At 47.1% G+C, this 27,372-nt stretch overlaps 1 protein-coding gene and 1 long non-coding RNA gene across 3 annotated transcripts in view; both read right to left on the reverse strand.

The window, feature by feature from the left end:
* Positions 1-4,734: 4,734 nt before the first annotated feature.
* Positions 4,735-8,179, reverse strand: LOC137339960 (uncharacterized). Its single transcript, XR_010966662.1, has 2 exons — positions 5,242-8,179; positions 4,735-5,209 (listed from the first exon to the last, which is right to left on the reverse strand). It is a non-coding gene; the product is annotated as an uncharacterized lncRNA (long non-coding RNA).
* A 2,844-nt stretch (positions 8,180-11,023) lies between these two features.
* LOC137339958 (arsenite methyltransferase-like) overlaps positions 11,024-27,372 on the reverse strand; it is a 62,969-nt gene continuing 46,620 nt past the window's right edge. For both annotated transcript variants that reach the window (XM_068002068.1, XM_068002069.1), the window contains 3 exons: positions 23,118-23,260; positions 22,747-22,881; positions 11,024-11,328 (listed from right to left, as the gene is read on the reverse strand). In XM_068002068.1, the coding sequence (XP_067858169.1) occupies positions 11,251-11,328; positions 22,747-22,881; positions 23,118-23,260 (356 nt within the window). In that variant the 3' untranslated portion in view covers positions 11,024-11,250. The remainder of the gene's footprint in view (positions 11,329-22,746; positions 22,882-23,117; positions 23,261-27,372) is intronic.

Raw genomic sequence — 27,372 nt, forward strand, 5'->3', positions numbered from 1 at the left:
CAATCCTGAGATCAGTAATTCAGCAGAGAGCTGAATTAAACCCTTGCCCATCACTGCAAAGGACCACTGATGTGACTTGGTCCCAGGACCAGACTTGAATCAGTTGTGTAATTTAGGAAACAGTAACGATGGAAGACATGTGTTTATAAATGTTCCCTTGCTTCACAAGTGTCCTTGTTTCAGGTCAGCTTGGTATGAGCAATTACAGACAGTCCTCAACAATCAGAATCTGAAAATGGATCAATTAGGCACCTGGCTGGTTCCAAACCGAACAAGTCAGGAGTCTGGAAGATGACAAGCAGCAGCTGTATTACATGAAGTTGGTTTAAACTTTAATAGATACAGTTCGTGATTCAATTACTCAATCAATCTTGGATTATAATGAGTCTTCAACTAAACTTATCCCACTCCCTGTCTGCCCACACAATGTGATATTAAACAGAATGCAGCCTATCATAAACCAATGCTTGACCCAAGTATAAAATTCCCACCATGCAGAATTTCTGATCCAGGCAGAATACTTCGATAAATATTCCTGAGCTGAATTCTCTCTCTAAATCGCCAGTTTTCAAACTTTTCTGGATTGGGAACCTCCTGCAACTACTGACTCCTTCTCAGGTCCCTTGTCAATAATTCAGCTGCCCAAAGGAAAACGGTGCTATCACTGTGGAAATCATGTCTTATTACTGTACAGGAACAGGAATATCAGGCTAGTAAGTCAACAAATAGAGAAAAATATAGAAATCTGATGATAAATGGACAGAAATTTGATGACCTCATGGACACCCCCTCCCCATATCCCCCTCGTGGACCACCCCCTCCCCGTATCCCCCTCGTGGACCACCCCCTCCCCGTATCCCCCTCGTGGACCACCCCCTCCCCGTATCCCCCTCGTGGACCACCCCCTCCCCGTATCCCCCTCGTGGACCACCCCTTCCCCGTATCCTCTTCATGGACCACCCCCTCCCCCTCCCCCTCCCCATATCCCCCTCATGGACCAGCCCTTCCCCATTTCCCCACAGGCACAAACCCCCTCCCCGTATCCCCTCATGGACCCCCTTCCCTGTATAACCAGCCTATCACATTCAGCCAACTAAATGAATCAACCCAATGCTGAACCTCATTCTAGAATTCCAACCATCCGATGTATATTCCACTGCCCAGTGTCTGCTCTCGTTTTTAGCGAGATTGTACTGTTTAATGACTGATTAAATGGGTCGTCTAACGAAAATCAGCATTTTTTTCCCTGTGATTCCACGGGCACCAGCTGACAGCTTGGTCGGTGTCAGTGGACTATTCAACCATGGGAAGCACGTCAGCAGAGTCCGACAACCACCCACAGGCCGTTTCAATCAGTGATTCTCCGGTCGGTGATCAGGAGCAGGAAAACCCTGGGCTGAGCTTTTTTCCCCATCTCCCTAACCCAGAGGTGCTGAGGCAAACTTTAGCACTTCTACCTGGCTGGGAACCTGGCAACTCAACAACAGACTGCGGAATGAACCGGGGGGCCGACTGGTTAGATACGCTGTTTTAACACAAAATAAAGGCTCATTTATCGAATGGTACTGTCTGTCCTAAAGAGGTTTGAAGGCACCAAGTGATGGAGAAGGGAGAGCTGGAGGTTTAGTCTCTGGGTGAAGCCTGGTCTAAGGTTCCACTGTATCGTTTCCAATGGGTGAATAGGCTGCCAGCACTGGCTTTGGGTGAGCTGTTGGTAAGTGGAAAATAAAGAGAAGGATTTTGAATGGTGCTGATCAGGAGGATTCCTGGTCTCCCTGGGGCTGGTGGCATTGTTGGGCACAGGTCTGGTGGGCAACATGTGGTGGGCCCAGGCAATGGGACAGGAGCGGTAATAGAAGATTAAGGGGCGATCTGATTGAGGTGTTTAAGGTGATTAAAGGATTTGATAGGGTAGATAGAGAGAAACTATTTCCTCTGGTGGGATAGTCCACAACAAGGGGGGCATAACCTTAAAATTAGAGCTAGGCCGTTCAGGGGTGATGTCAGGAAGCACTTCTTCACACAAAGGGGAGTGGAAATCTGGAATTCAGCCCCAAAAAGCTGTTGAGGCTGGAGGTCAATTGCAAATTTCAAAACGGATAGATTTTTGCTGGCCAAGGGTATTAAAGGTTATGGAACCAAGGCGGGTAAATGGAGTTAAGATACAGATCGGCTATGATCTAATTGAATGGCGGAACAGGTTCGAGGGGCTGAACGGCCTACTCCTGTTGCCATGTGAGGATCATCAACAGAGAATTCACACTGGGGGCGGAACGTGAGGATTGAGATGTCCACAGGCGGGGGGGCAGGGGCGGGGTTTACAAAGGCCATGGTAGGAGGGGAGAGTAGCAGCTATAACTTGTTTCTGGGGGCATCCGCCCCCCCAGGTGCGCCCCCTACTGGCAGGGTACTTACGGGACCTCCCCTACGACCCCAGAAAGTCCGCAGGGGTTAGCGGCAGAGTCTCCCAACGGGAGCATCACAGCAGTTAAGCCATCACGGATTTTTGGAGAGCCCACACAGAAAAGTTTCAAAACCTTAAACCTTAAACCTTAAGGCCAAGAGCACGCCTGTAATTTAGTAGTTTGTCCAGCAGATGGTGCTGTTTGGTTACTTTTTGCGAAAGGAGAATATTGAACATTTTTTTCATACACAGAATCAGAGGAATGTCTGCCCCGAAGGCCATTCACCCCATTCAGCCCATGCTAGCTCCTTCACTGGAGCTATGTACTCTAATTCCATTATCCTCTCCCCGTACCTTTTATTTTTATTTTTTGCTTACACCTCTGTGAAAAGCCTGGGGATGTTTTTCTACTTGAAAGTTCTTGTTGCTGCTATTTTCAAATACTTATCCAATTCCTTTTTAAATGATGCCATAGTCTCTGTCTCATTAGCCACTTGTGGCAAATCTAATAACCCTCTGTGTGGAAAAAAACTTCCCCCTTCATCCAGCGATCATCCTGAGTCCATGCCCCTTGTCACTGATTTGCCAGCCAGTGGAAATAATCTTTCATTATTTACCCTCTCAACACCTTTCACGATTTGGAAAATCTAAGTCTTAGATCCTCCTTAAATTTCTCTGTTCCAGTGTAAAAAAAAGTCCCAGGTTTTGAGCCTTTCTTCATAACTCATAGCCTCTAAATAGAATCATAGAATCATAGAAGTTACAACATGGAAACAGGCCCTTCGGCCCAACATGTCCATGTCGCCCAGTTTATACCACTAAGCTAGTCCCAATTGCCTGCACTTGGCCCATATCCCTCGATACCCATCTTCCCCATGTAACTGTCCAAATGCTTTTTAAAAGACAAAATTGTACCCGCCTCTACTACTGCCTCATGAATCTTCACTGTTCCCTTTCTGTGGCTCCAGTATCCTTGCTGTAATGCAGCACCCAGAACTGAGCACAAAACCCCAGCTGTGATCTGCCCAAGTCATTTACAAATTCAACAACACTTCCTCCTTTTTATATTCAATGACCCGGTGTACAAAACCTGGAATCCCCTTTGGCCTTTTCCACCTGCACTCCTACCGTTAAAAGATCTTTGGGGTATAGACTCGTCTCGGGGGCCCGGCAGGTGGGCAGCTTATTTTACATTCCGTCCGATTTTCTTTTCCGTTAACTTCACTTTACACTCGAGTGTGAAACGAGCTGCCGATTCGCTGTCTGCCCATTTTGCGATACCGCCCCAGGTTAATTTATACCCCCCCGTGTCTCCGTCCCAGATCTCCCCGCTCCTCCGCTCTGTTTGTTGTATCCTTCCTTTCGCTGTTCTCTTTCCCAACGGAGCTACTTCACATTTCTCTGCATTGAACTGTATCTGCCACCGATCTGCCCAGTCTCCTAACATATGTCCCACTGCGTTCTTCCTCACGGTTTGCCTTGTCCCCTGATTTGCCATCTTCAGCAAACTATGATATCATTCTTCCCACATCCGTAGAAAGACTTGCATTTATATATCGCCTTTCACGACCTCAGGACGTCCCAAAGCGCCTTACAGCCAGTGAAGTACTTTTGAAGTATAGACGCTGTTGTAATGTGTCCATTGAATATTGCCATGGGATTTTTTACATCCACCACATCAGGCAGCGAAGGCCTTAGTTTAACTTCTCAGCTCAAAGACGGCACCTCCAATAAAGCAGCACTCCCTCAGTACTGCACTGAAGTATTAGATTAGATTATTACATAGAACCTACAGCACAGGAACAGGCCGTTCGGCCAAACTAGTCTACACCTGTGTCTGCTCAACCTCTGGAGTAGGGGCTCGAACCCAGCATGAAATCCCGTGAATTTCTACACTTCCTGCCCAAACGTTGACTGGTTTCTGAGCACAGACGAGCGAGAGTGAGTCACCTGCCTAATTCTGCGGGCCTTTCCGTCCTTTGTAGAAGGACAGCATTCCTATTATCCACCAGAGGGAGCTACAGACAAGCTTTGACCCCTGGGTTTCTATCCATTTGAACACAGTTCAGGCGCTGTGGGGTTAATTGTCGATTTGCGGCCGTTCCGTTTACGCCCGAGACTGGGACGGTAGTGGGACCAGGGATCGCGTGGAGATTGTCCCACCGACTCATCACTGGTTGTCTGCCAGGCCCTCGATTTAGGCGGCCAGAGCATCCGTCGGTAACAGGCTGGGGTGGGGGTGAGGGGGGGGCGGGGGCACCCTCACTAACACAGCAGTCGTTATAAATTGGATAGCCACATTGTGAAGGATAGAATACTAGAGCCTGATCTTCAGTTGCTTCCAAGCCTTTATTCACAGAGATCCACATTACACACACCCCACACCCTGAGCTCTCGTATAAATGGATACAATTGATAGAGTCCCCAATTGATACACACCACCTGAATACAATTAATACTAATTGATATAAATCACATGGATACAATTAATAACAATTCCCGCTTATACGCAAGTGTGGCGCATGGAAATCCCGCTTGAAAGAGACGTTTCACCTTTGAACCTGAGGCTCTCACCTCGCAATCTGATTGGGTTCATTGGTCGACAAACCGGTTTGACCCGGTTTCCAGTCGCCTCTAATGTTTCCACCCCTCCCCCATGAAGGAGCTGCTGCAGGCCCCGGGGCCAGTACCGGCCCCATCAGTTTGCGAGCTGCCTATAAAAGAGTGCAATTTAACGCTGGAAGCTCGCCCAGTCGAAGTTAATGCGGTGGTGGGTGGGGTCAGGTAACTCTCTCCCATTCCCTCCTAGTGCCACTCTCTCCCGCTCACATTCCCACCTGGTGCCACTCTCTCCCGCTCCCAATCTCTCCTGGTGCCACTCTCTCCCGCTCACACTCCCTCCTGGTGCCACTCTCTCCCGCTCACAATCTCTCCTGGTGCCACTCCCTCCCACTCCCAATCTCTCCTGGTGCCCACAATCTCTCCTGGTGCCACACTCTCCCGCTCACATTCCCACCTGGTGCCACACTCTCCCGCTCACAGTCTCTCCTGGTGCCCACAATCTCTCCTGGTGCCACACTCTCCCGCTCACAGTCTCTCCTGGTGCCACTCTCCCCCGCTCACAGTCTCTCCTGGTGCCACTCTCCCCCGCTCACAGTCTCTCCTGGTGCCACTCTCCCCTGCTCACAATCTCTCCTGGTGCCACTCTCCCCTGCTCACAATCTCTCATGGTGCCACTCTCCCGCTCACAGTCTCTCCTGGTGCCACTCTCCCCCGCTCACAGTCTCTCCTGGTGCCACTCTCCCCCGCTCACAGTCTCTCCTGGTGCCACTCTCCCCTGCTCACAATCTCTCCTGGTGCCACTCTCCCCTGCTCACAATCTCTCATGGTGCCACTCTCTCTCGCTCACAACCTCTCCTGGTGCCACTCTCCCAATCTCTCCTGGTGCCACTCTCCCACGCTCACAATCTCTCCTGGTGCCACTCTCCCCTGCTCACAATCTCTCCTGGTGCCACTCTCCCCTGCTCACAATCTCTCCTGGTGCCACTCTCCCCTGCTCACAATCTCTCCTGGTGCCACTCTCTCCTGCTCACAATCCCTCCTGGTGCCACTCTCTCCCGCTCACAATCCCTCCTGGTGCCACTCTCTCTCGCTCACAATCCCTCATGGTGCCACTCTTGCTCACAATCTCTCCTGGTGCCACTCTCCCCCGCTCACAATCTCTCCTGGTGCCACTCTCCCATGCTCACAATCTCTCCTGGTGCCACTCTCCCCCACTCACAATCTCTCCTGGTGCCGCTCTCCCCTGCTCACAATCTCTCATGGTGCCACTCTCTTCCGCTCACAATCCCTCCTGGTGCCACTCTCGCTCACAATCTCTCCTGGTGCCACTCTCCCATGCTCACAATCTCTCCTGGTGCCACTCTCCCCTGCTCACAATCTCTCCTGGTGCCACTCTCCCCTGCTCACAATCTCTCATGGTGCCACTCTCTCTCGCTCACAATCTCTCCTGGTGCCACTCTCCCCCGCTCACAATCTCTCCTGGTGCCACTCTCCCCCACTCACAATCTCTCCTGGTGCCACTCTCCCCCGCTCACAATCTCTCCTGGTGCCACTCTCCCCTGCTCACAATCTCTCCTGGTGCCACTCTCCCCTGCTCACAATCTCTCCTGGTGCCACTCTCCCCTGCTCACAATCTCTCCTGGTGCCACTCTCCCCCGCTCACAATCTCTCCTGGTGCCACTCTCCCCCACTCACAATCCCTCCTGGTGCCACTCTCCCCTGCTCACAATCTCTCCTGGTGCCACTCTCCCCTGCTCACAATCCCTCCTGGTGCCACTCTCTCTCGCTCACAATCTCTCCTGGTGCCACTCTCCCCCACTCACAATCTCTCCTGGTGCCACTCTCCCCTGCTCACAATCTCTCCTGGTGCCACTCTCCCCTGCTCACAATCTCTCATGGTGCCACTCTCTCTCGCTCACAAACTCTCCTGGTGCCACTCTCTCCCGCTCACAATCTCTCCTGGTGCCACTCTCCCCTGCTCACAATCTCTCCTGGTGCCACTCTCCCCACTCACAATCTCTCCTGGTGCCACTCTCCCCCACTCACAATCTCTCCTGGTGCCACTCTCCCCCGCTCACAATCTCTCCTGGTGCCACTCTCCCCTGCTCACAATCCCTCCTGGTGCCACTCTCTCCCGTTCACAATCTCTCCTGGTGCCACTCTCTCTCGCTCACAATCTCTCATGGTGCCACTCTCGCTCACAATCTCTCCTGGTGCCACTCTCCCATGCTCACAATCTCTCCTGGTGCCACTCTCCCCTGCTCACAATCTCTCCTGGTGCCACTCTCCCCTGCTCACAATCTCTCCTGGTGCCACTCTCCCCTGCTCACAATCTCTCCTGGTGCCACTCTCCCCTGCTCACAATCTCTCCTGGTGCCACTCTCTCCCGCTCACAATCTCTCCTGGTGCCACTCTCTCCCGCTCACAATCTCTCCTGGTGCCACTCTCTCCCGCTCACAATCCCTCCCGGTGCCACTCTCCCCTGCTCACAATCTCTCCTGGTGCCACTCTCTCCCCTTCACAATCTCTCCTGGTGCCACTCTCCCCTGCTCACAATCTCTCCTGGTGCCACTCTCCCCTGCTCACAATCTCTCCTGGTGCCCACAATCTCTCCTGGTGCCACACTCTCCCGCTCACATTCCCACCTGGTGCCACTCTCTCCCGCTCACAATCTCTCCTGGTGCCACTCTCCCCTGCTCACAATCCCTCCTAGTGCATCAGAAGTGTCACTACTGACACTGGGAACCTGACACAGGAAAGCTCCCCAGAACTTTGCCTCACCAGCACAAAAATTCACTACAAACTAAAATAAAAAATAAATCGTTAGTTGTTTGGAAACAGCTAAATGTTGATAAGTGGATGACATTCGAGCTCCTTAAACCTGAGATGTCATCTTGCTGCGTACAAGAGACAGAGGCATGCACGATAACAAACAGTGGGGCTAAACTGTTAACAAGATGTGTCACTATCCTGCTGCAGTGATGATACTGAAACATGCAGAAATCAGTTGACTGGGAAGAGTTTGGTCATTCAGATAATAGAGGGTAGCATTAAACCAACTAAAAGCCATAACGCCAAACATTACTGGAAAGGACTTCTGCAGATTCAGCACTTGCATTATCAGAGACAGCAGAGCGCACTATGGGAAACGGGGCAGGCTCCATCACGGGCCTACGATCCTCCCAACCCAGTCCTCCTTCCCCCCCAGCAGCCTCCCCACCCCATGCACAAAATCTGCCCCTGGTGTTCACTTTTGTCATTTTGCTCCCCTCCTCTCCTGAAGGCGCTGACTCTCACTGAGACACAGCTCCACCTGTGCACCGGCTGGCTGCCCTCTCTTACCTCTCCCAAGTGGCCCACCCTTCACGGGTGAGCTTACGCACCGAGCGTCTGCAGGCTATTCGACTGTGGTGGGCATCAACGTCCACAAAAGTGCACTTCCCAGCAGAGGTAATAATGTGCAGGACGGCACCAAAATACAGGAAGGCATAAAGAGGCTTGCAGAGCGGGCGGGTAAATAGCAAATGAAATTCAATGTGGCGTTCATTTTGGTAGGGGGAATAAGGAGGCCACTTATTCCTTGGAAGGTAAGAAAACTAAATGAGGTAGAGGAGCAAAGTGATCTGTGAATGCAGATACATAAATCATTAAAAGCATCAGCACAGGTTGATAAGGCCATAAAGAGTTCATTTCTAGAATAGTAGAATACAAAAGCAGGGAGGTAATGTTAAATCTCTATCGAACCTTGGTTAGAACATAAGAAATAGGGGCAGGAGTAGGCCATACGGCCCCTCGAGCCTGCTCCGCCATTCAATCAGATCATGGCTGATCTTCGACCTCAACCCTTTGGGTTAGACCACACTTGCAGTACTTTGTGCAGTTCTAGTCTCTGCACTGGAGAAATTGCAGAGAAGATTTACAAGGCTGTTACTAGAATTGAGAGGATCCAACTATCAGGGAAGGCTGAGCAGGCTGGGGTTCTTTTCTCTGGGAAAGAGAAGATTAAGAGGAGACAAGATAGAGGTGTTTAAAATTACGATGGGTTACGACAGGCGGAAACCGTTTCCAGTTATGGGTGAGTCCAGAACAAGGGACAAACATACAAACAGAAATATCAGATAACCACTTACAGATCAAATAAATAATTTAGGAGGAATTTCTTTTCACAGAGAGTGATGAGGATGTGGAACTCGCTGTCACATGGAGTGATCGAAGCAGATAGGTTGATGCATTTAAGGGGGGCTTGATGCACACCTGAGGGAGAAGGGAATAGAGAGAGAAATGGAAGCAGGGTGGGCAGAGATCATTAAGAGTGGGAGGAGTCTCGTGTGGAACATAAACGCCGACGTAAACCAGTTGGGCCGAATGGCCTGTTTCTGTGCTGTAAATTCTATGTAAAGGTCACTGAAAGCGATGCCTACACCCCACAGTGGCCATACTGAGTGGTATCCCTGACCAGACGATTGCTTCAGCTTCCCAACCCAGGAACCGCAGGAGGTGTGTGTGTGTGTGTGTGTGTGTGTGTGGGGTGGTGGTGGTGACTGACTTTTTTCATTCATTCTTAGCTTTGAACACAGCGCCCAGTTGCAGGACTGCGTGGAACATTCAGTCAGCACCTGGCACCATAACCGCTTACCCACACCGGGAGAGCTGGCGAGTCTCGTGAGAGCTGGAGTGAGGGGTAGAAACGTGAACCAGCAAATGCGAGTGTTGTGTGTTGAATCTCAAACACCGACGAGTTCTTAAAAACTATCTTGAGGGCCCCTCTCACCGGTCCCTTCTGCTCAAATAATCAATGCCATTTGTGATCGGCTGGTTTGCCAATAGAATGATCGAACCTCTGCCATTTAAAATCAGACTTCAAACCCATTCAACTGAAGGGGCCAATCAGGATTAGTGTTCCCCGAGTGAAACACACAGACCTTACTGCTTCTTCGATGGTTTTTATCGCGCTGGAAAAACCTTTGCGAATGAGCAGAAGACATGAACAGTGACGTTTTTATACGAATCAAACGTGGCATGAAATCACAAGGGAGTTTCAAAACTCGCCTCTCAAGCGACGAGCTGGTTATCGATTCTCTGCTGTTCACCGCTCTCCATGACCTGTGATGCTCAATGTCAATCACCAACTAAGCTCAGGGTCCCTTTCACATCTTTAAGAGGCTGCCCTCTTTCAACTGGTATCTGCTTTCAAAAAAAAAACCCAAAATCACGTTCCTGTGAAGCGCCCGGGGACGTTTTACTGGGTTAAAGGCGCTATATAAATGCAGGTGGTTGTTGTTGGGTGTGAACTTACCTTGACTGTTTTAAGTTCAGCGGGGCTGGTGGCCAGGATGTCATGACTGGTCTCAACGCTCCCAGGTTAGAGGAGGCAGAGGGAGGGGCCGGGGGAAACAGGACAAGATCAGCAGCAGTGGAACGACCAACGTCTTGTTTTCGTTGGTAGCTCACCCGGAAGTAACTCTGGCCAGAATGTCAAGTCACGTCCACAAGGTGACCAGCTCGTGTCGCATCAGAGGATTTAAGAACCAGGACTAATGCTTCTTCACCCCTGTTGACAGGTACGTTGAGTTAGCGGTTTTGCACAGTGGTTGGCACGTTCTTCAGATCAGACCTCTGTAGGGGGCCTATAACTCTGCTTCCTACCCTCAGCTCTCTCAGGTACGACACTGCAGCACCGGGAGTGTGCTCACTGGGGGGGGGAAGAGGAGAAAGGAAATGGGCAGGAAGCTCAAAGCTGCTTTTATGAAGTCCTAAAACCTTCGCCAGCAACAATCCTCCAAAAACCTGGGTCTCGTGCAGCCGGCTGAAACCTGAACGTAAATAAAGCTGACAAGCTCGGGGTTGGGGGGGGGGGCGGAAAGAGAGGTACCTGAGAGAGCTGAGGGTAGGAAGCAGAGTTATAGGCCCCCTACAGAGGCCTGATCTGAAGAATGCAACTCAATTCAGATATTGGGAGGCGCGGGTGTACAAGGGCAGAGAACCACACAGTTACAGGAAGAAACTCAGGAGAAACGCAAGGTTAAAACTTAGAAAAGCCAAAGACACAACCCAAGCATCAGTAAAACATGGTTTATGGTGAAGGTGTCAACAGGTAGCCAGCTGGACTCAGAAAGGTAGATTCAACTTTCATTTCTGGCACAGCTCAGGCCAAAGAGGGAGAACCAAATGCTGCACTCACACCACCAATCATTTCTCGACATTCAGCTCACTGATTATTATACCAAGCAGAATTCCTCTCTTCAATAAATGGAGCCGGTTCAGCAGCATCCTTTGCTTTGCACTCAGCAAGTTTTGGCCCAGGATGGGGTCCCTCCAACCTCGGGTCCCTCCGCCAGCTCGAAAGGGTCAACAATAGCGTCCTGAAGGAAGAGGCCAAAAAAGAAAAAAAAAAAAGCCGTTAGACCTCGGCAACAAGATGGTATCTCCTCCAGCAGTGAGCTCCCACCAACAGAACTGCTGCAGTGTGTTTCCAGACACCCGAGATGAAAACTTGCTGCAGCGAAGGGTGGAGCAGCTGACTGACATAATAGGAGGAGAGAGAACTCGCATTTATGTACACAGCACCTCATTATGTCTCTTGGGATGTCACAAAGCACATCATAGAATCATAGACAGTTACGGCACAGAAGGAGGCCATTCGGCCCATCATGTCCGTGCTGGCCGAAAAAGAGCAATCCAGCTTAACCCCACATCACAGCCAGTCAACTACTTTTTTTTTCGACTGATTACACTCTGCTAAGTGCTTTGGGATGTTTCTTTTTCGACATGCTTTGTGAATGCAAGTCACTTGTGTTGTTTAGGCAAACGTCTCAGCCAATTTGGATGAGACTCACAAACAACAAATGGGAAAAATGATCAGTTCATTGTTTTTATTTTGGCCAGGACATTGGCGATTCAAGCAGATGTAAACGATCTCATTATATTTTTCAAAGAATAGCGACTAGGCATCTTTTTCATCCGCCTGAATAGGCAAATTGGTCCTCAATTCAAAACAGCAGCACCTCCAACAATGCAGCACCCCCCTAAGCACCGAGATTGTGACAGCCTTGATCGCGTGCTCAAGTCCTGGAGTGGGGCGTTGACTGGGGGGGGGGGAGGAGATGCCGTCAACTGAGCCAAGCTGGCACTTGTAATAGGCAATAATTACAAGTGGCAATTACAAAAGCTATTTTTACATTGTATCACATTATTACAAAAAAACACGTTTTCTGCACATTCCTAATGTTAATGGTCATGAATTAAGGAAAAAGAGCCTAACTTAATCCATCAAACTTTAATTCTGTAACAGTGCCAGCTAACTATCTGGAGGAACTGGGTTTTCCAGTTTTGAGGAGTAAACATAGTTTTATTTAAAGTATAATTTTTGAAGTAACTTTTACTACTACTGTACAATATTACAAGCTCATCGATTCTCCTTCTCCAACCCCTTTACTTGAAGGCGCTGTTGCATGACAGGATACAGTTCCACCAGCACCCTACCCGGGGACCGGCCGTCCCCCGGGCGAGCGGGGGGGGGGGGGCGGGGGGCCGGCCGTCCCCCGGGCGAGCGCGGGGGCGGGGGGCCGGCCGTCCCGCGGGGGGGGCGGGGGGCCGGCCGGCCCCAGGCGAGCGGGAGCACGTTGTTTGTGAGGTTGGGGGGAGGGGGACACTTCTACACTTCACTCTTGGTTTCCTGGTGACCTCAGGCCAAGAACTCAAGAACAAAAGGCAGAGCTGAGCAATGCCAGTGTACAAACTATACATTCTGAAAACAAACCTTTACTCTAAAAACAAAGATACTTTCGAAACAAATAGTGAGAAGAAAGTATTTTAAACAGAGAGGCTTTACTTCTTAATCCATATTAATTTTGGCTGGGGGAAGGATCAATATTTGTTACATCGATGGTGGCTGGAACTTTAACTCAATCTCAAAGTTCCTCAATATTTTCTGCTGAGAGTGAAACTGAGCCGTACAGACCAGGATGGTACCCATGTTTGACCCATTTTGTCTGTGCTGATTTAAGCTAGAATGGCGCTCGTAAGTTACAATTCGCCCCTGCATCCCTGACAAAAGAGGAAGGAAAAAAAACACATGCACATTCACACTATAATTTTGCGAAATTGGATGAAATTTTGGCTTCTCAATTTGTTTGGTACAGCTTTCATTAAAAAAAAGAATTTACCGATTTTTCCCATGCACATCTCCTACTTAGTGTACAGCAGAGATAAGAATATTACTTTCATTAGCCTTTTTAAGAAATGGAACGAATCTTCATTTAATAAATGTTCTTCCTCTCCCCTCCTTAACAGCAGAGACTTATCCTGGGGTACACTTCCATAGGCACCATCTGTGGCCATTCTTCATGTGAAAGCCTACACTGTGGCAGTCTATTTGATCATAGCCGACCATGACTGAGTCCTCACCAAGTATCCACAAGGGTGCTTTCTTGTAGGGGCTTTGCTCTCTGATTTTTTTGCCTCTCCCAGGAGAGTCCAAGGCTGCGGGGGTGGGTGGGGGGGGGGGGGAAGGAAACGTTTGGTCCTGGCGCTCCGGCCATCGTGGTGTGTGGGGCAGGCTTGATGGACCAGCTGGCCTTCTCCTGCCCGTCAATTATTTACGTTTGTATAGTCAGACATAAATACGTAGGTGAAGGTTAGGATTGGGCTTCGTTGCATTGCCCCCAATGGTTGACTATCACAACAGTCACCATCAGCCAGACTTCTCATCGTTGCCAAGTGATTCCTGATGGAAAAAGTGTGCGGCTCATATGCTGAACAGCTTGCCGACACTCAATGCCCAGGCTCGTGTGAAGGCTAGCCGTTGGGGCGGGGATGAAGGGCTGGCAACACCGCCCCTCCCCACCCACATGGAAGCTGGTCCCAGTCTCAGTGAGTGCCTTTGAAGAGGGGAAGGAAGACATTTGGCTGGGGGGGGGGGGGGGGGGAAGGAATACCCAGACATAAGATTACAAGGTATAAAGCGTTCCGCTTCCTGTAAAACCGTCGTTCACAAATAACACAGGCACGCTTCAACATCTGTCAACCTTTCAATGGAAAATCTTGAGTTGTAACAGGCGTGGAACTCCTCCATCCATCATAAACGTCTGACAAGGTCAGAGAGCGGAGAATTGATAATGTACTGGCACCTTAGTAGACAATTTGCTGGGTGGTCTTTGATGGAACGGTATTGAGGACAACAAACAAATATTGACAAGTACAAGGTTCCCGATGTGATTCACTGGAACACAATGTTCACTATGTACCCCCACAGCTTCTTGTGATTACAATAAACATTCAGTTCAAAAATAATTAATTGTAACTGTGAAGCGTTTTGGGACTTCTTGACGTCTCGAAAAGTGTTATACAAATTCTTTCACTTCCTTCCTCTATTCCTTTAAGGAAACCTATTGTTCCATCACAGCCTCTAACCATCTCTTCAATATTCCAGAGTTTTTGCCTCGACTAGATCTCGCTGAAAAGAAGTGCATCAGGAAAATCATTCCGACATCAGACCCATGTCCCACTGTCCAACTTTGAGCAGTGCTCTGGATTTATCTTTTCTATTCCGCTCAATACCTCTGCACTGTCCCTTTTCGGTCACCTACTTTCATAGACTGAGGAGTCCAAGTTTTTCTAGCCTATTTTCATAACTCACAGTTGAAGAGAGATTTTCCGTGTGAAGGGCAGTGGGAAAATGAGAGAAAGGAGGAATAATGCACTTGAGTGGAAGGAAAGATCGAGGTCACAAGGTTTTTAAGGTAGGCAGCGAATCAACGTCTCATGCCCAGAGTGGTAGATAGAGAGAAACTATTTCCGCTGGCTGGGGAATCTAGGACTAGAGGACATAACCTAAAAATTAGAGCTACAGCCAGGACTTCCAGGAGTGAAGTTAAACACTTCTACACGCAAAGGGTGGTAGAAGTTTGGAACTCTCTTTTACAAACGGCAGTTGATGCTAGCTCAATTGTTAATTTTAAATCAGAGATTGATACATTTTTGTTAACCAAAGGTATTAAATGATATGGGGCTACGGCAGGTAGATGGAGTTAGGTCACAGATCAGCCATGATCTCATTGAATGGCGGAACAGGCTCGAGGGGCTGAATGGCCTCCTCCTGTTCCTATGCCACACGGCCAGGTTTCCTTTGGTCCTTGCGTGTCACATGCACTTCAGACTTCCAGCATAATCCAGGAGGTGCAGTTAATAGCTATTCTGAGACTTTCACATTAATGGCAAGCATTATCATAGATATAAAAAGGCCGCCTGCAAGTGCAGGTTCACAGTGATCAGGTCCAGCAGAAGAGGGGACATCGACCCCTGTGCCTGTATACTGTACTGGCAAAGAGGTGGAACTTCTTCCCAAAATGCATGAGTGCTCCAGCAACAGGTTAGTTCTTCCTCCTCAAGCACTTTCAATAGGTCCCATTAAAAAGCAAACTCTTGATTGCGGATTCCACCAGGAATACAACAGATTCTAGGGAAGCCTTTACTCGGGAGAAGCCTCCAAGTCGTACTCCTTGTGGTAAAAGCCAAAAAATGACCCAATCCTTTTTTTCGCCCCAGCACCCAATGTCGTGCACATCATGGTGCAAACCACTGAGCATGATGGTCAACTGGTCATCATCACTGACCAAAGCCACTGCAAACCTGGGCTTACTACAGACCTTGAGATCAGGACTGCAGACAACCTGTTTTTTAATCCTTATCCTGGTACTACAGATCAAGCACCAGGACGTGGTCCAGCATTTGGATAGGTCTGTCAGTACTGTAAATGTTGGAAGGTCACAAGTACCATTCCATCAAGGAGACAAGTATGATGGGAACATTTTGTTCTAAAGATGCCCATCACTAACACAATTATCAATAGTCTGCACTTGTCTGCCTCAATATTGCTCAACATAATTAGTACATTGCCTTCTAACTCAGTATGACCTTGTACCCAGTCTGCCACAACTACAAAAAAAGTGATAATTAGCCTCTGAAGTTAAAAATTAATTATAAGTGCAAAGAAAAAAAGGGGGGGGGGGTAGGGGGGAGACTGCAGCACGCAACAAAATATCCAGTAGGTAGTTTGGGGAGTTCCTTTTAAAAAAAAGAGCACTGGACTAGTCAACCAACGAACCATCAGCCAACCAAATAACTAAATAAATAATGTGGGGGTATGGTAGTGTAATGGTATTGTTAAGACTAGTAATCCAGCGGCCTGGATTAATAATAGAGAAGACTAGTTTAAATCCCACCATGACAGTTTGAGAATTTGAAATCAGCTTTAAAAATCTGGAAATAAGAAACCAGTATTATTAAAAAGTGTCCATGAAGCTGTTGGATTGTTGTTTGTGTTAATGTCCATTAATATCCTTTAGGGAAGGAAACCTGGTGTCCTTGCCCGGTCTGGTCCATGTGTGACTCCAGTCCCATGCCAACGTGGCTGACTTTTATCTACCCTTTGAAGTGGCCCAGCAGGTCACTCTGTTCTATCAAACCCCTCACCACCTTCTCAGGGCAACTGGGGATGGGCAATAAATGCCATCCTAGCCAGCAACTTAAAAAAAAATCATTACAGCAAATTCGGAAAGCTTTAGAAGATCGTGGAAAAGGAGTTGTTCCAAAAAATATCCTGTACTTCATTCTTGACACTGCATGTCCTTCTCATCAGGAGTGCCAAATGACTCACTGAAGCAATCACTAAACTCTTAGCAATGAAAAATTCTCAGACTTCTAAAGGTTCTCTACCATTCAAATTACGACCAAAAAGCACCACCATTAATAAAAAAAAAAAATCGCTCAACAACACACCATGGGGAATATAGGTAAAATTCTAAATGACATTGCTCGCCTTGCATAAACTAAGCAAACTGTGTTGAACTCAACATCCTGACTGCTACACAGCTTTAACACTGGCACTGGATCTGTTCTCTGCAATTTGACGAACAGGAGTAAGCTTGTCAAACATCGTTCCACATCGTTCACCTGAGGAAGGAGGTAGCCTCCGAAAGCTTGTGAATTTAAAATAAAATTGCTGGACTATAACTTGGTGTTGTAAAATTGTTTACACTTGTCAAACAGGGCAGTGACGCTAAACACAGCCTTCAAATTATCTACCAATTAAATTTCTTTTAAGCACTAAATTTCGACTTTAGTGTGTCATTTACATTGCTTAATTCAAATCAGTGGATAATTCTATTTTTTTTTAAGTGCAAAAAAAGAACAACTTTGAATGATCAGGAATAGACTATGTTGACATACACCTGGGAGGGCCCCTGTCCTAAATTCCAGAAACAGTGTCAGCTATCAAAACATATACAGTACCATCGTTGTAGGAAATGCTTGTTAATATATACTAGCCAATCTCTCATGGTGTTGCACACAGAGAGTCAAGACTAAATGTAATTTTGGGGGATTTTTTTTAAAAAAACCATTGTTTACCACAGAAAGGATTTGGAAAACTAGTTACTTTAAAATGTTGCATTCTCAAAGCAAAGCATATTCACTTTTTTTTTTTAAAAAAGAACAGCGAGACAAAAGGTGGTTACAATAAATGGGAACAATAAGCATTAGCCTGCCTGTCTCGTTAATCAGTAAACACCTAAGACCCATTATGTTGGGAAGTCTCTGGTCCCAGGCACTCAGTAGGAATTGTTAGGCAGGCAGGCATTCCCCCTTTTGTCGGTGAACACAGAGGGATTTTTAAAAAAAAGAGACAGTCACAGGCAGTCAGTTCGGTCCACAAAAGGCTGTGAAGTCAGTCAGGTTTGAAAACAGAAAGCTTTGGCCGGGCTCAGAAGAATAATGCAGGAGGGTGCTTATGAGTTACTTAATTTAGGTCAAGCAAGACGACCCATTGATGTGGGGGAAGTGTAGTGTGTTTATTATTTTTGTATTATTACACAGAGACAAGTTGTACTGATTGAATTAAATGAATGCGATCATAATTATTGCTCTGTATGTCCACTTGCTGTGAAATAAATCTGCTTAACTTGCTTTAACAGGTGTTTCCTCGGTCCACCTTCAAAAAGACTGGAGAAGTACATGGAAACATATGCAAGAAACACAAATACTCAGTTCAAATCACAAGGGGGTACTGTTGTTACCAATAGCGTAAACCGGTGGGTAAGTAGATATTGGGCAGTAGGTACTGGGCAGTGCAGTCAGCTCTGGCACACAGGGGGCTGGATTTCTGGTTATGGGAGCAACTAACACCATTGAACCCGAGAAGCTATCTACAATAGACCTGAATTTGTAACACCAAGTGTGGTTAGAGGATCGGGGGACCAGGGCACATACACAAAATGAAGACCCATTTAAAGTCACACATTCATACATCATGAATGAATGACTGGGTGATCCCCCTCCCCCCCCCCCCTGGTTACCCCAGTTTGAAAACCCATACTGTAAGTCATGTATTATCATTAGGCTTAATGTGTTCCCCCACCTTTAACTTTCTTTCTTATTTTGCTCTCAGAATGTGGGCAACGCTGGCAAAACCACATTTATTGCCCATTCCTCGTTGCCCTTTGAAGGTGGTGGTGGGACTTTCTCCTTGAACCGCTGCAGTCCTTGTCTCGATGCTGCCACCACAATGGTGCTAGTTTGAGAATTCCAGGAGTTTAACTCCGTGACAATGAAGGAACGGTTAATATATGTCCAAGTCAGAATGGTGTGTGACTTGGGAGATGATGGTGTTCCCATGATCTTACTGCTCTTGTTCTATTCAGGCTGGTACTTTTAAAAATTACAGTTAGTATTATGCAAAATTTGTTTTATGTTCACGTGCGCTGGAATTCGAGGTAACCTAAACTTGCTGCTGTAGTTCAGTGTATGTTTTTGTTCCATTCTTACCCCTGTAAATATTAATGTCAAGGGTTCACTGCTACCTTAAACATCCACTCCCTCCACCATCGGTGCACCGTGGCTGCAGTGTGTACTATCTACAGGAAGCACTGCAGCAACTCGCCAAGGCTTCTTTGACGACACCTCCCAAACCCGCGACCTCCAGCACCTAGAAGGGCAGCCAGTGCATGGGAACACCATCACCTCCAAGGACCCCTCCAAGTCACACACACACCATCCCCGCATCATCGCCGGGTCAAAGTCCTCCAACTCTCTACTTAACAGCACTGTGGGAGCACCTTCACCACACAGACTGCAGTGGTTCAAGGCGACGGCTCACCATCACCTTCTCAAGGGCACCTAGGGATGGGCAATAAATGCCGGCCTTGCTAGCAACACCCATACCCCAAAAAATGAACTTAAAAATATCAAGCCAGTGTAAGCAGTGCCGCTGACATTCTGTAAGTCGTCCTGGATAGCGTTACCTTAAGAAAAACGCAAAAGGTTTCATTCATAATTGCAACAACCTGCATTCATATAGCGTCTTTAATGTTTAAAAAAAAATCTCAAGGTGTTTCACAAAATAAAAGAGCACAAGGACACCGAGCTAGGAAGGGAGAAAGTAGGGCTGAGGCAGCTGTAAGCTCCATCAGTGGGCAAAGGGATAGGGGGTGCACACAAGACCAGAGTCAAAGGACCAAAGGTGTAAGGAGAAGGTATATTGATGGAAAAGGTTGCAGAGAAAGGATAGGAAGATACCAAGGAGGGATTTGAAGACAAGAATGAAGATTTTAAATGTAATACATTGGGGGACAGTGTAGATGAGTGAGGACAGGGAAAATGGATGAGCCGGACTTAATGCGGGCTAGGAAACGAAGTTTTGGAATAGTTGGAGTTTGTGCAGGGTGGAGTATGGTGCTGATGATATGATGATGCCAGCAAGGAGAAAATTGAAATGATCAAGTCTAGAGATGAAGTAGGCAGTGTTGTGGCAGTGGAAATAGGTGGTCTTGGTGATGCATAGCATGTGGGACTTGAAGTTCAGCTCAGGGTCAGCCAGGATGTCCAAGGTTGCAGATGGTCTGGTTCAGCCTTAGTGAGTTAGCTGGGGAGAGGAAATGGAGACAATGGTAAGGGAGTGGAGTTAGTGGCAAGGCCAAAAATGATGGGTTCTGTTTTCCCAATGTTGAGCTGGAGAAGTTTCATTCTTGACCTAATGTCAGGCATGGAGTCTGACAACATGCTGGAGGTCAAGGGGTCAAGAGAAGTGATGGCGAGGTACTGCTGGGCGTCATCGCCACATATATGGAAGCTGACCTGAAGCCAATGGATGATGTCGTCAAGGAGCAGCAAAGGTGTAGGAAGAGGAGCGGGTGAAGGATAGATCCTTGGGGGATTCCTGAGGTGACGGTGCAAGGGAGGCCATTGTTGGAGACGTGCTGACTGAGTTTGGAAAGGTAGCAATGTAGGAAGAAGTGTGCAAGGACAATGAAGGAGAAGCAATGGAGGAGAATGGTGTGATCAAACGCGTCAAGCACGGAGGACAAATTACATCATGGTCAATCACACGGGATGTCATACGTGACATTAGTTAGGCCTGTTTCAGTTCCGCATGAAAGGCAGATTGGAGCGATTTGAAGACTTGGCCACGGAATTGGGAGGCAATGACACGTTTGGGGACATGAGGTAAGAAAGGAAGATTAGAGATGGGGCAGTAGATAGAGAGGGTGAATAGGTTCAGAAGGGGGTGACGATGGTGGTGCAAAGAAGAGACGATGCTTGAGGAAAGGGAGCGACTGACCACATGAGCTAGCATGTGACCCAGGAGGGAAGTCGAGTCATCAGATGCTGTGTGAGGAGGAGATCAAAGGAGCATAAAAGTGCTGAACTTTGAAAGCACAAGGGCGAAATGGGGGTGGGGGGGGAAAATTACAAAATGATGGGGAGGCGAGGGAGTGGCAGACACAGCTGCATGGGTGGATTTGATCTTAGAGACAAAGAAACCCAAGAGCTCCTCACATATGGTATGGGGGGGCAGGGGGCGTGGAGGAGGGAGGGGGGTGGAAAAGGGTTTTAGGAGGCATTTTATTACAGACAAATTGAGCCTGGGGTTGTCCTCACCCTCCAGGATGACACTGGACTAAAGTTAAAATGAAGGTTCCCTGCTAGCTCAGTTGGGAAAGCGCTGCCCTGTGTTATACTGAGCCGTACAGACCAGGAAGGTCTGAGGTTCAATCATCAAATTCTGCTGAGATAGCTGATTGCAGCTGGGAGAACAGTAGGGGCAGCATAATTAAGTTTCTGGACCAGGCAGGGTTTTCATTCCTGAATATTCCCCATTGCTTGAAAGTGCATGCCTATGTTGAGTGAGGACGGGAGTGGTAGTCCCTCTCGCCCCCCCCCACTCCCATTCTCAACTAACTCACCGACACACACAAAATGGCCACATCAATGAGGTACTAGAGCATGGTCAGGCCATTCTGGAGGTGGGAAACGACTGCTTTTGCCATTTGTCAGTGCTGTTCTGTTCCAATTAAACATAATACGACTGCTCAGCAACCTTGGCTGTTCAGCTGTCAACAAGATCAAACAAATTCAGCACTGGGTAGAGTTCTCAATTTGTATTTAATCATAACTATCTGGAATAATACATCATGTTTTGTCTTGAATGAAAATTATGTCTCCACAATGTATAGTGCATCCTGTAATCAATAACGCTTGTCGGTCTTCAATAAAATACGCTTGTGCCAATAAACATCAGAGAAGTCCTACTATCTCGGCCTTGCAGTTCCGGACGCCCTATCACTGCGTTTTTAAAAAAATAATTATATACAGAAACAAAAAGTTTCGGTATGCATTTTACATACCCGTTGCTAATTCTATTGCTTCTAGATTTTTCTTTGCTAGTCACTTGGTGCCTTTTCTATATACTTGTGAGGCGGACTTAATTAAATGATCTCAGTAAATGCTTAACTTTCAATTAGCTTTCCCAGAAAACCCACCAAAAAAAGTCGACTCCTGGTGGTTTGAAGTTATTTTTGTGCTAGAAAAAGAATTGGATTCTCGAATAATTTGAATAGAGGAGCAAACTGCATGAATTCCCTTTAACACACACTCAAGTTTTTTTTGGGAAAGTGTTTCATTCCATCTTTTTCATACTGCCTGGGGGGGGGGAACAGAAAGTTGTTTCAAGAAAAGAAAGCTGCTATCTGATAGGTGACCCTTCTTCCACCTTCATCCTCCAACCTCTGTCTGTCTTTCTCTGTTGTGAGCTCTCTTCTCGTCTCTGGAGGTTAGAAGAATGAGAGGTGATCTCATTGAAACTGGGGGCTTGACAGGGTAGATGCTGAGCGGCTGTTTCCCCTGGTTGGAGAGTCTAGAACCAGGGGTCATAGTCTCAGGATAAGGGCATTTAGGACCGAGAGGAGGAAAAGTTTCTTCACTCAGAGGGTTGTGAATCTTTGGAATTCTCTACCCCAGAGGGCTGTGGATGCTCAGTCGTTGAGTATATTCAAGGCTGAGATCGATAAATTTTTGGACTCTAAGGGAATCAAAGGAGATGGGGATTGGTCTGGAAAGTGGAGTTGAGGTCGAAGATCAGCCATGATCTTACTGAATGGTGGAGCAGGCTCGAGGGGCCGTATGGCCTACTCCCGCTCCTATTTCTTATGTTCTTATATTCTCTCTGTTTAATGATGGATATGGTCATGGTCAATAATCCCTTGCCCATCCCTCTCTTGCTCCCCCCTAGGCTTCAATTCAGTTGTCCTACATGTCTTATCTCCTCCATCTGTCGAAATCTAAAATTCATCACCCCCATCTCTCCTGCTACAATTCATTCTCTCTCAAGGACTTTCAAAACTGCGGGACCCTTGCTCCCTTCATCCCTCAATTTCCACAGGCTTTTAAAAGCCCATGCTCGGTGTCACCAAACCACCACTTTTTAAATCTTGTATTACTTCTTCTACCTTTGATTTTGTCTGTGGACATTCTCCAGAGCTGGGAGCCATTTTGCCAAGCGACTGAATGGTGAATTCATCTGCAAATCGTGAGCTCTTGAGAATTGCTGCTGTCTCTTCATCCACGACTACAGCCTCTCCTTCCTGATCAACAGAATAAAGATCAATAAAAAAAAATTAATTCAATTCAGGGTTGATCTGAAAAGTGGTAATCAGCAACAGAGGCGAGAGTGCTACCTCTGAGCCAAGGCTACATAGTGCCTGTCCCATGGGATTTATTGGTTTTGAGCTCTCTTAAGCCTGTATAGGACGGATTGTGAAAGTCAAAAATTGTTTTTTCAGTCATAAATCTTGATTAGGATTTGAAATTTGACCCTTACGTTAAATGTGTGGTTGACGTCAAACTCCAGCTTTTCTTTACAGCCCGTGATTGAGCCGTTGTAAATAACCCGACATTTTTCTTTTGGTCGGTTGGACGGGATCTTAAACAGTCGGTAGGTGGCAGAGACAAACCTGCAGTCACCTGGGAAGAGGAGAAAAATTAAAACGGTAAAGGGTGGCTTCCTACAATCACCTCGACTCAACACCGAAATTTAAATCAAAATTTGATGCCGCTCTACTTTTGAATATATTCAGTGTGATGGGCAAACACTGACAAGGCTGGTGGGCTACAGCAGTGCCGGAGATACACAAACAGGAGTCAGATATGAGACTCAGCCGTTCTACCGGCACACAGACAGGGCCAAGTCGTCACAACATTTTGTGATTTTTCGGTACACCTGTAGAACAGTCTCACTCTGACTAAAACCCCGGTGGGTTGGGGGGGGTGGGGGGCCTGCCGAGTTGGGGAACCGTGGTAACGGGACAGCCGGCTGCAGTTCGGTTTTGCGGGATGAATCTGCAGTCCCCATTAACGGCTTTTGCAATCCCAGAGAGTCAGATGCTCAGGAGTCATTCCTCCTTTCAATTTTCTCTCTCTCTCTCTCTCTCTCTCCCCCCCAATGGCGGGGGTGGCAGGGGTGGGGGCAGCACTTCAACTAAAAATCAGGAACTCACCATGGCGGGGGGGGGAATTACATAGAGAGAGACACCACATCCTATCACCGTATACGCCTAGTGTTTATTCAATAGTTATATTTCTTTCACTGCAGAATCCTCAACACACTCCAGGTCCTGACGGGCGGCACTTAAGCAAGACGTGGGACAAAGCAACTTCAATCCTCTCTCTGTTCTCATGGGCTGACTAAAGATCGCTCCAATGCAGCTGATTTTTTAAGACCATCCAACGCTGAACTTTCTTTTCAGATAGAAGTTCAAACTAGGCAATTATTCCAGCTTGAAATGAACCTGACTTTGGGACTGCTACAAGTTCAAGGTCAAACTATTATATATATATATTTTTTTTTTTAAAACACGAACACTACGCGGATGTTGGCACAGAAATGATCCCCCCTCCCCCCACCTCGAGGGATTAACACCACATTTAACAGTTAGTATTTCTGCATTTAGCTTCATAGAATCATACAGCACAGGAGGACTATTTGGCCCATCTGGCCTATAACAGCTCTTTGAAAGAGCTATCCAATTAGTCCCACTCGCCACCCCCCCTCTTTCCCCATAGCCCTGCAAATTTCTTCTTTTCAAGTATATATCCAATTCCCTTTCAAGGAGCCAGCACAGTCACGATGGGCCGAAAGGCCTCCTTCTGTGCTGTATCATTCTATGATTTTATGCAGTGCTTTGTATCCAATGAGTTATACTTGAAATGCAGTGACTTATATAGGCAAACTACAAGTGAAGTAAAATGTAATTTCATTGTTTCTTTTTCCTTAATAATGCCAGTGTTTCTCCTGGATTTTTTTTTAAATAAGTTGAAATACTATAAACTGACAGCTGCTCACTAATTTCTAGTCAAATAAGTTTACTGCTAACATTCAAAGGCAAGCTTTTTGTTTTCTAACAAAAAATGCCTTTCAGCACAGAACGCAGAAGCACTAACGCACTGGAAGATGGAGTGACAGGGTCACTAATCTCAGACATGCCTAGGGAACATAGGAACAGGAGTAGGCCATTCAGCCCCTCAAGCCTGTTCCGCCATTCAATTAGATCATGGCTGATCTGTGTCTTAATTCCATCTACCTGCCTTGGTTCCATAACCCTTAGAACCCTTACCTAACAAAAATCTATTAATCTCAGTTTTGAAATTTTTAATTGATCCCCAGCCTCAACAGCTTTCTGGGGAGGAGTTTTCCAGATTTCCACCACCCTTTGTGTGAAGAAGTGCTTCCTGACATCACCCCTGAACAGCCTAGCTCTAATTTTAAGGTTATGTCCCTTTGTTCTGGACTCTCCCACCAGAGGAAATAGTTTCTCTCTATCCACCGAATCAAATCCTTTAATCATCTTCAACGCCTCAATTAGATCACCCCTTAATCGTCTATACCCAAGGGAGTAGAAGCCTGGTCTATGCAACTTGCCCTCATAATTTAGACCTTTTAGCCCTATCATTCTGGTGAATGTGCATCGCACCCCCACCAAGGCCAATATATCGTTGAATGTGAGGTAGATGATGCTCCAATGAAGAGGTTGGGTTGGAAGAAGAGAATCAAACGTAGAATTATCCCTGGGCGTCTCTTGCATACCTCCTAAAGACACCTAGAGGGCAGATTTCTAGACCCATGAAAATTCCCCGATGCCAAATAGCTTTGAATTTCAAAAGCACTAAATGAAGCCAGACAGATTAGAACTACATTTGTGATTTGATGTGTGATGTGTTTGGGATAAGGGAGCTGGCATGTGGATATCACTCTCCTTGTAATCTGAACTAAACAAGCACCAAGTGCAATAAAAACGTCATTCAGAAAAGAACAAGTTGATTAACTGACTCAATATGTGGGCTCACCTTTTGGATGATAAAACAAAAACATAAAACGAAGTATTGAATGCAGAGAAATTTCCTCCTCTGAGCAAAATCGCTCATCTACTACACCAGCCGGTACCTTTCACTGCGATAAGCATGAAAATTGAAAGCATAGGATCCCGATCACTTCCAATCAGCATGATCCCATGGCACCATTCAATAAAACTGTGGCGTTTTCCTAGTGTCTGGGCCAACATTTATCTCTCAACCAACACCATCAAAGCAGACTAACTGGCCGTTTATTTCATTACTGCTGCATTCACCTACAAACCAACAGTGACCACGTTTCAAAAGTAATTCATTGGCTGTGAAGTGCTTTAGGGTCTCCGGGGGACAGTAAAGGCAATTATACGAAGGCAAGTTCTTTATTCCTTTTAAAGCCCACAAGGCACTATTCTTAGCCAAAATTCTTCCCTCGACCAATGCCACCAAAAAATGACCGACTGGTCCATTCACCCCTGCTGCTGTTGCTGTTGCTAAGTTTGCCTACAAAACTGTTCGATCCTTTGAGCGCACGTGAACCCACCAAACCTCAATTTAAATGCTTTGAGAGCAGGAATTCTACTCTCCCCACTTGATAAACATTTAAGTTTTTGAATTGTTGGGACACAGAGCTCTGTCAATGGCTGTATCCAGGTTTGTGCACAGCTGTCTCCTGCACCAGGCTGGTAAAGAGTTCCGAGCGGGGGCAAGACAGGCAACATGAGAGCACCCGCAGCTGTCACTCAGTTGGTAGCGGTCTCGCCTCTAAGTCAGAAGGTCATGGGTTCAAGTCCCACTCCAGGGAAACGAGCACATAATCCAGGTTGACACTTCAAAGCACTATTGAATGAGTGCTGCACTGTCAGAGGTGCCGTCTTTTGGATGAGACGTTAAACCGAGGCCCTTTCTGCATTCTCAGGTGCATTATTTCATAGAAACATAGAAAATAGGACCAGGAGTAAGCCATTCGGCCCTTCAAGCCTGCTCTGCCATTTAATATGATCATGGCTGATCCTCTATCTTAATATCATATTCCCGCTCTCTCCCCATACCCCTTGATGTCTTTTGTGTCGAGAAATCTATCTAGCTCCTTCTTAAATATATATTCAGTGACTTGGCCTCCACAGCCTTCTGTGGTAGAGAATTCCACAGGTTCACCACCCTCTGAGTGAAGAAACTTCTCCTCATCTCAGTCCTAAATGTCCTACCCCATATCCTGAGACTGTGACCCCTCGTTCTGGACCCCCCCAGCCAGGGGAAACATCCTCCCTGCGTCCAGTCTGTCTAGTCCTGTCAGAATGTTTCAATAAGATCCCCTCTCATTCTTCTAAACTCTAGTGAATACAGGCCGAGTCGACCCAATCTCTCCTCATACCACAGTCCTGCCATCCCAGGAATCAATCTGGTGAACCTTCGCTGCACTCCCTCTATGGCGAGTATATCCCTTCTTAGGTAAGGAGACCAAAACCGCACACAATACTCCAGGTGTGATCTCACCAAGGCCCTGTATAACTGCAGTAGGACATCCTTGCTCCTGTACTCAAGTCCTCTTGCAATGAAGGCCGTCCTAACTGCTTGCTGCACCTGCATGTTTGCTTTCAGTGACTGGTGCACAAGAACACTCGAAGATAAGCAGGGGAGTTCTCCCCGGATTCTTGGCCAATATTTATTCCTCAACGAACATCACTAAAGGAAACAGATCACCTGGTCATTATTGCTGTTTGTGGGACCCT

Source organism: Heptranchias perlo, chromosome 21 (genome assembly GCF_035084215.1).
Source record: "Heptranchias perlo isolate sHepPer1 chromosome 21, sHepPer1.hap1, whole genome shotgun sequence".
Classification (NCBI taxonomy): domain Eukaryota; kingdom Metazoa; phylum Chordata; class Chondrichthyes; order Hexanchiformes; family Hexanchidae; genus Heptranchias; species Heptranchias perlo.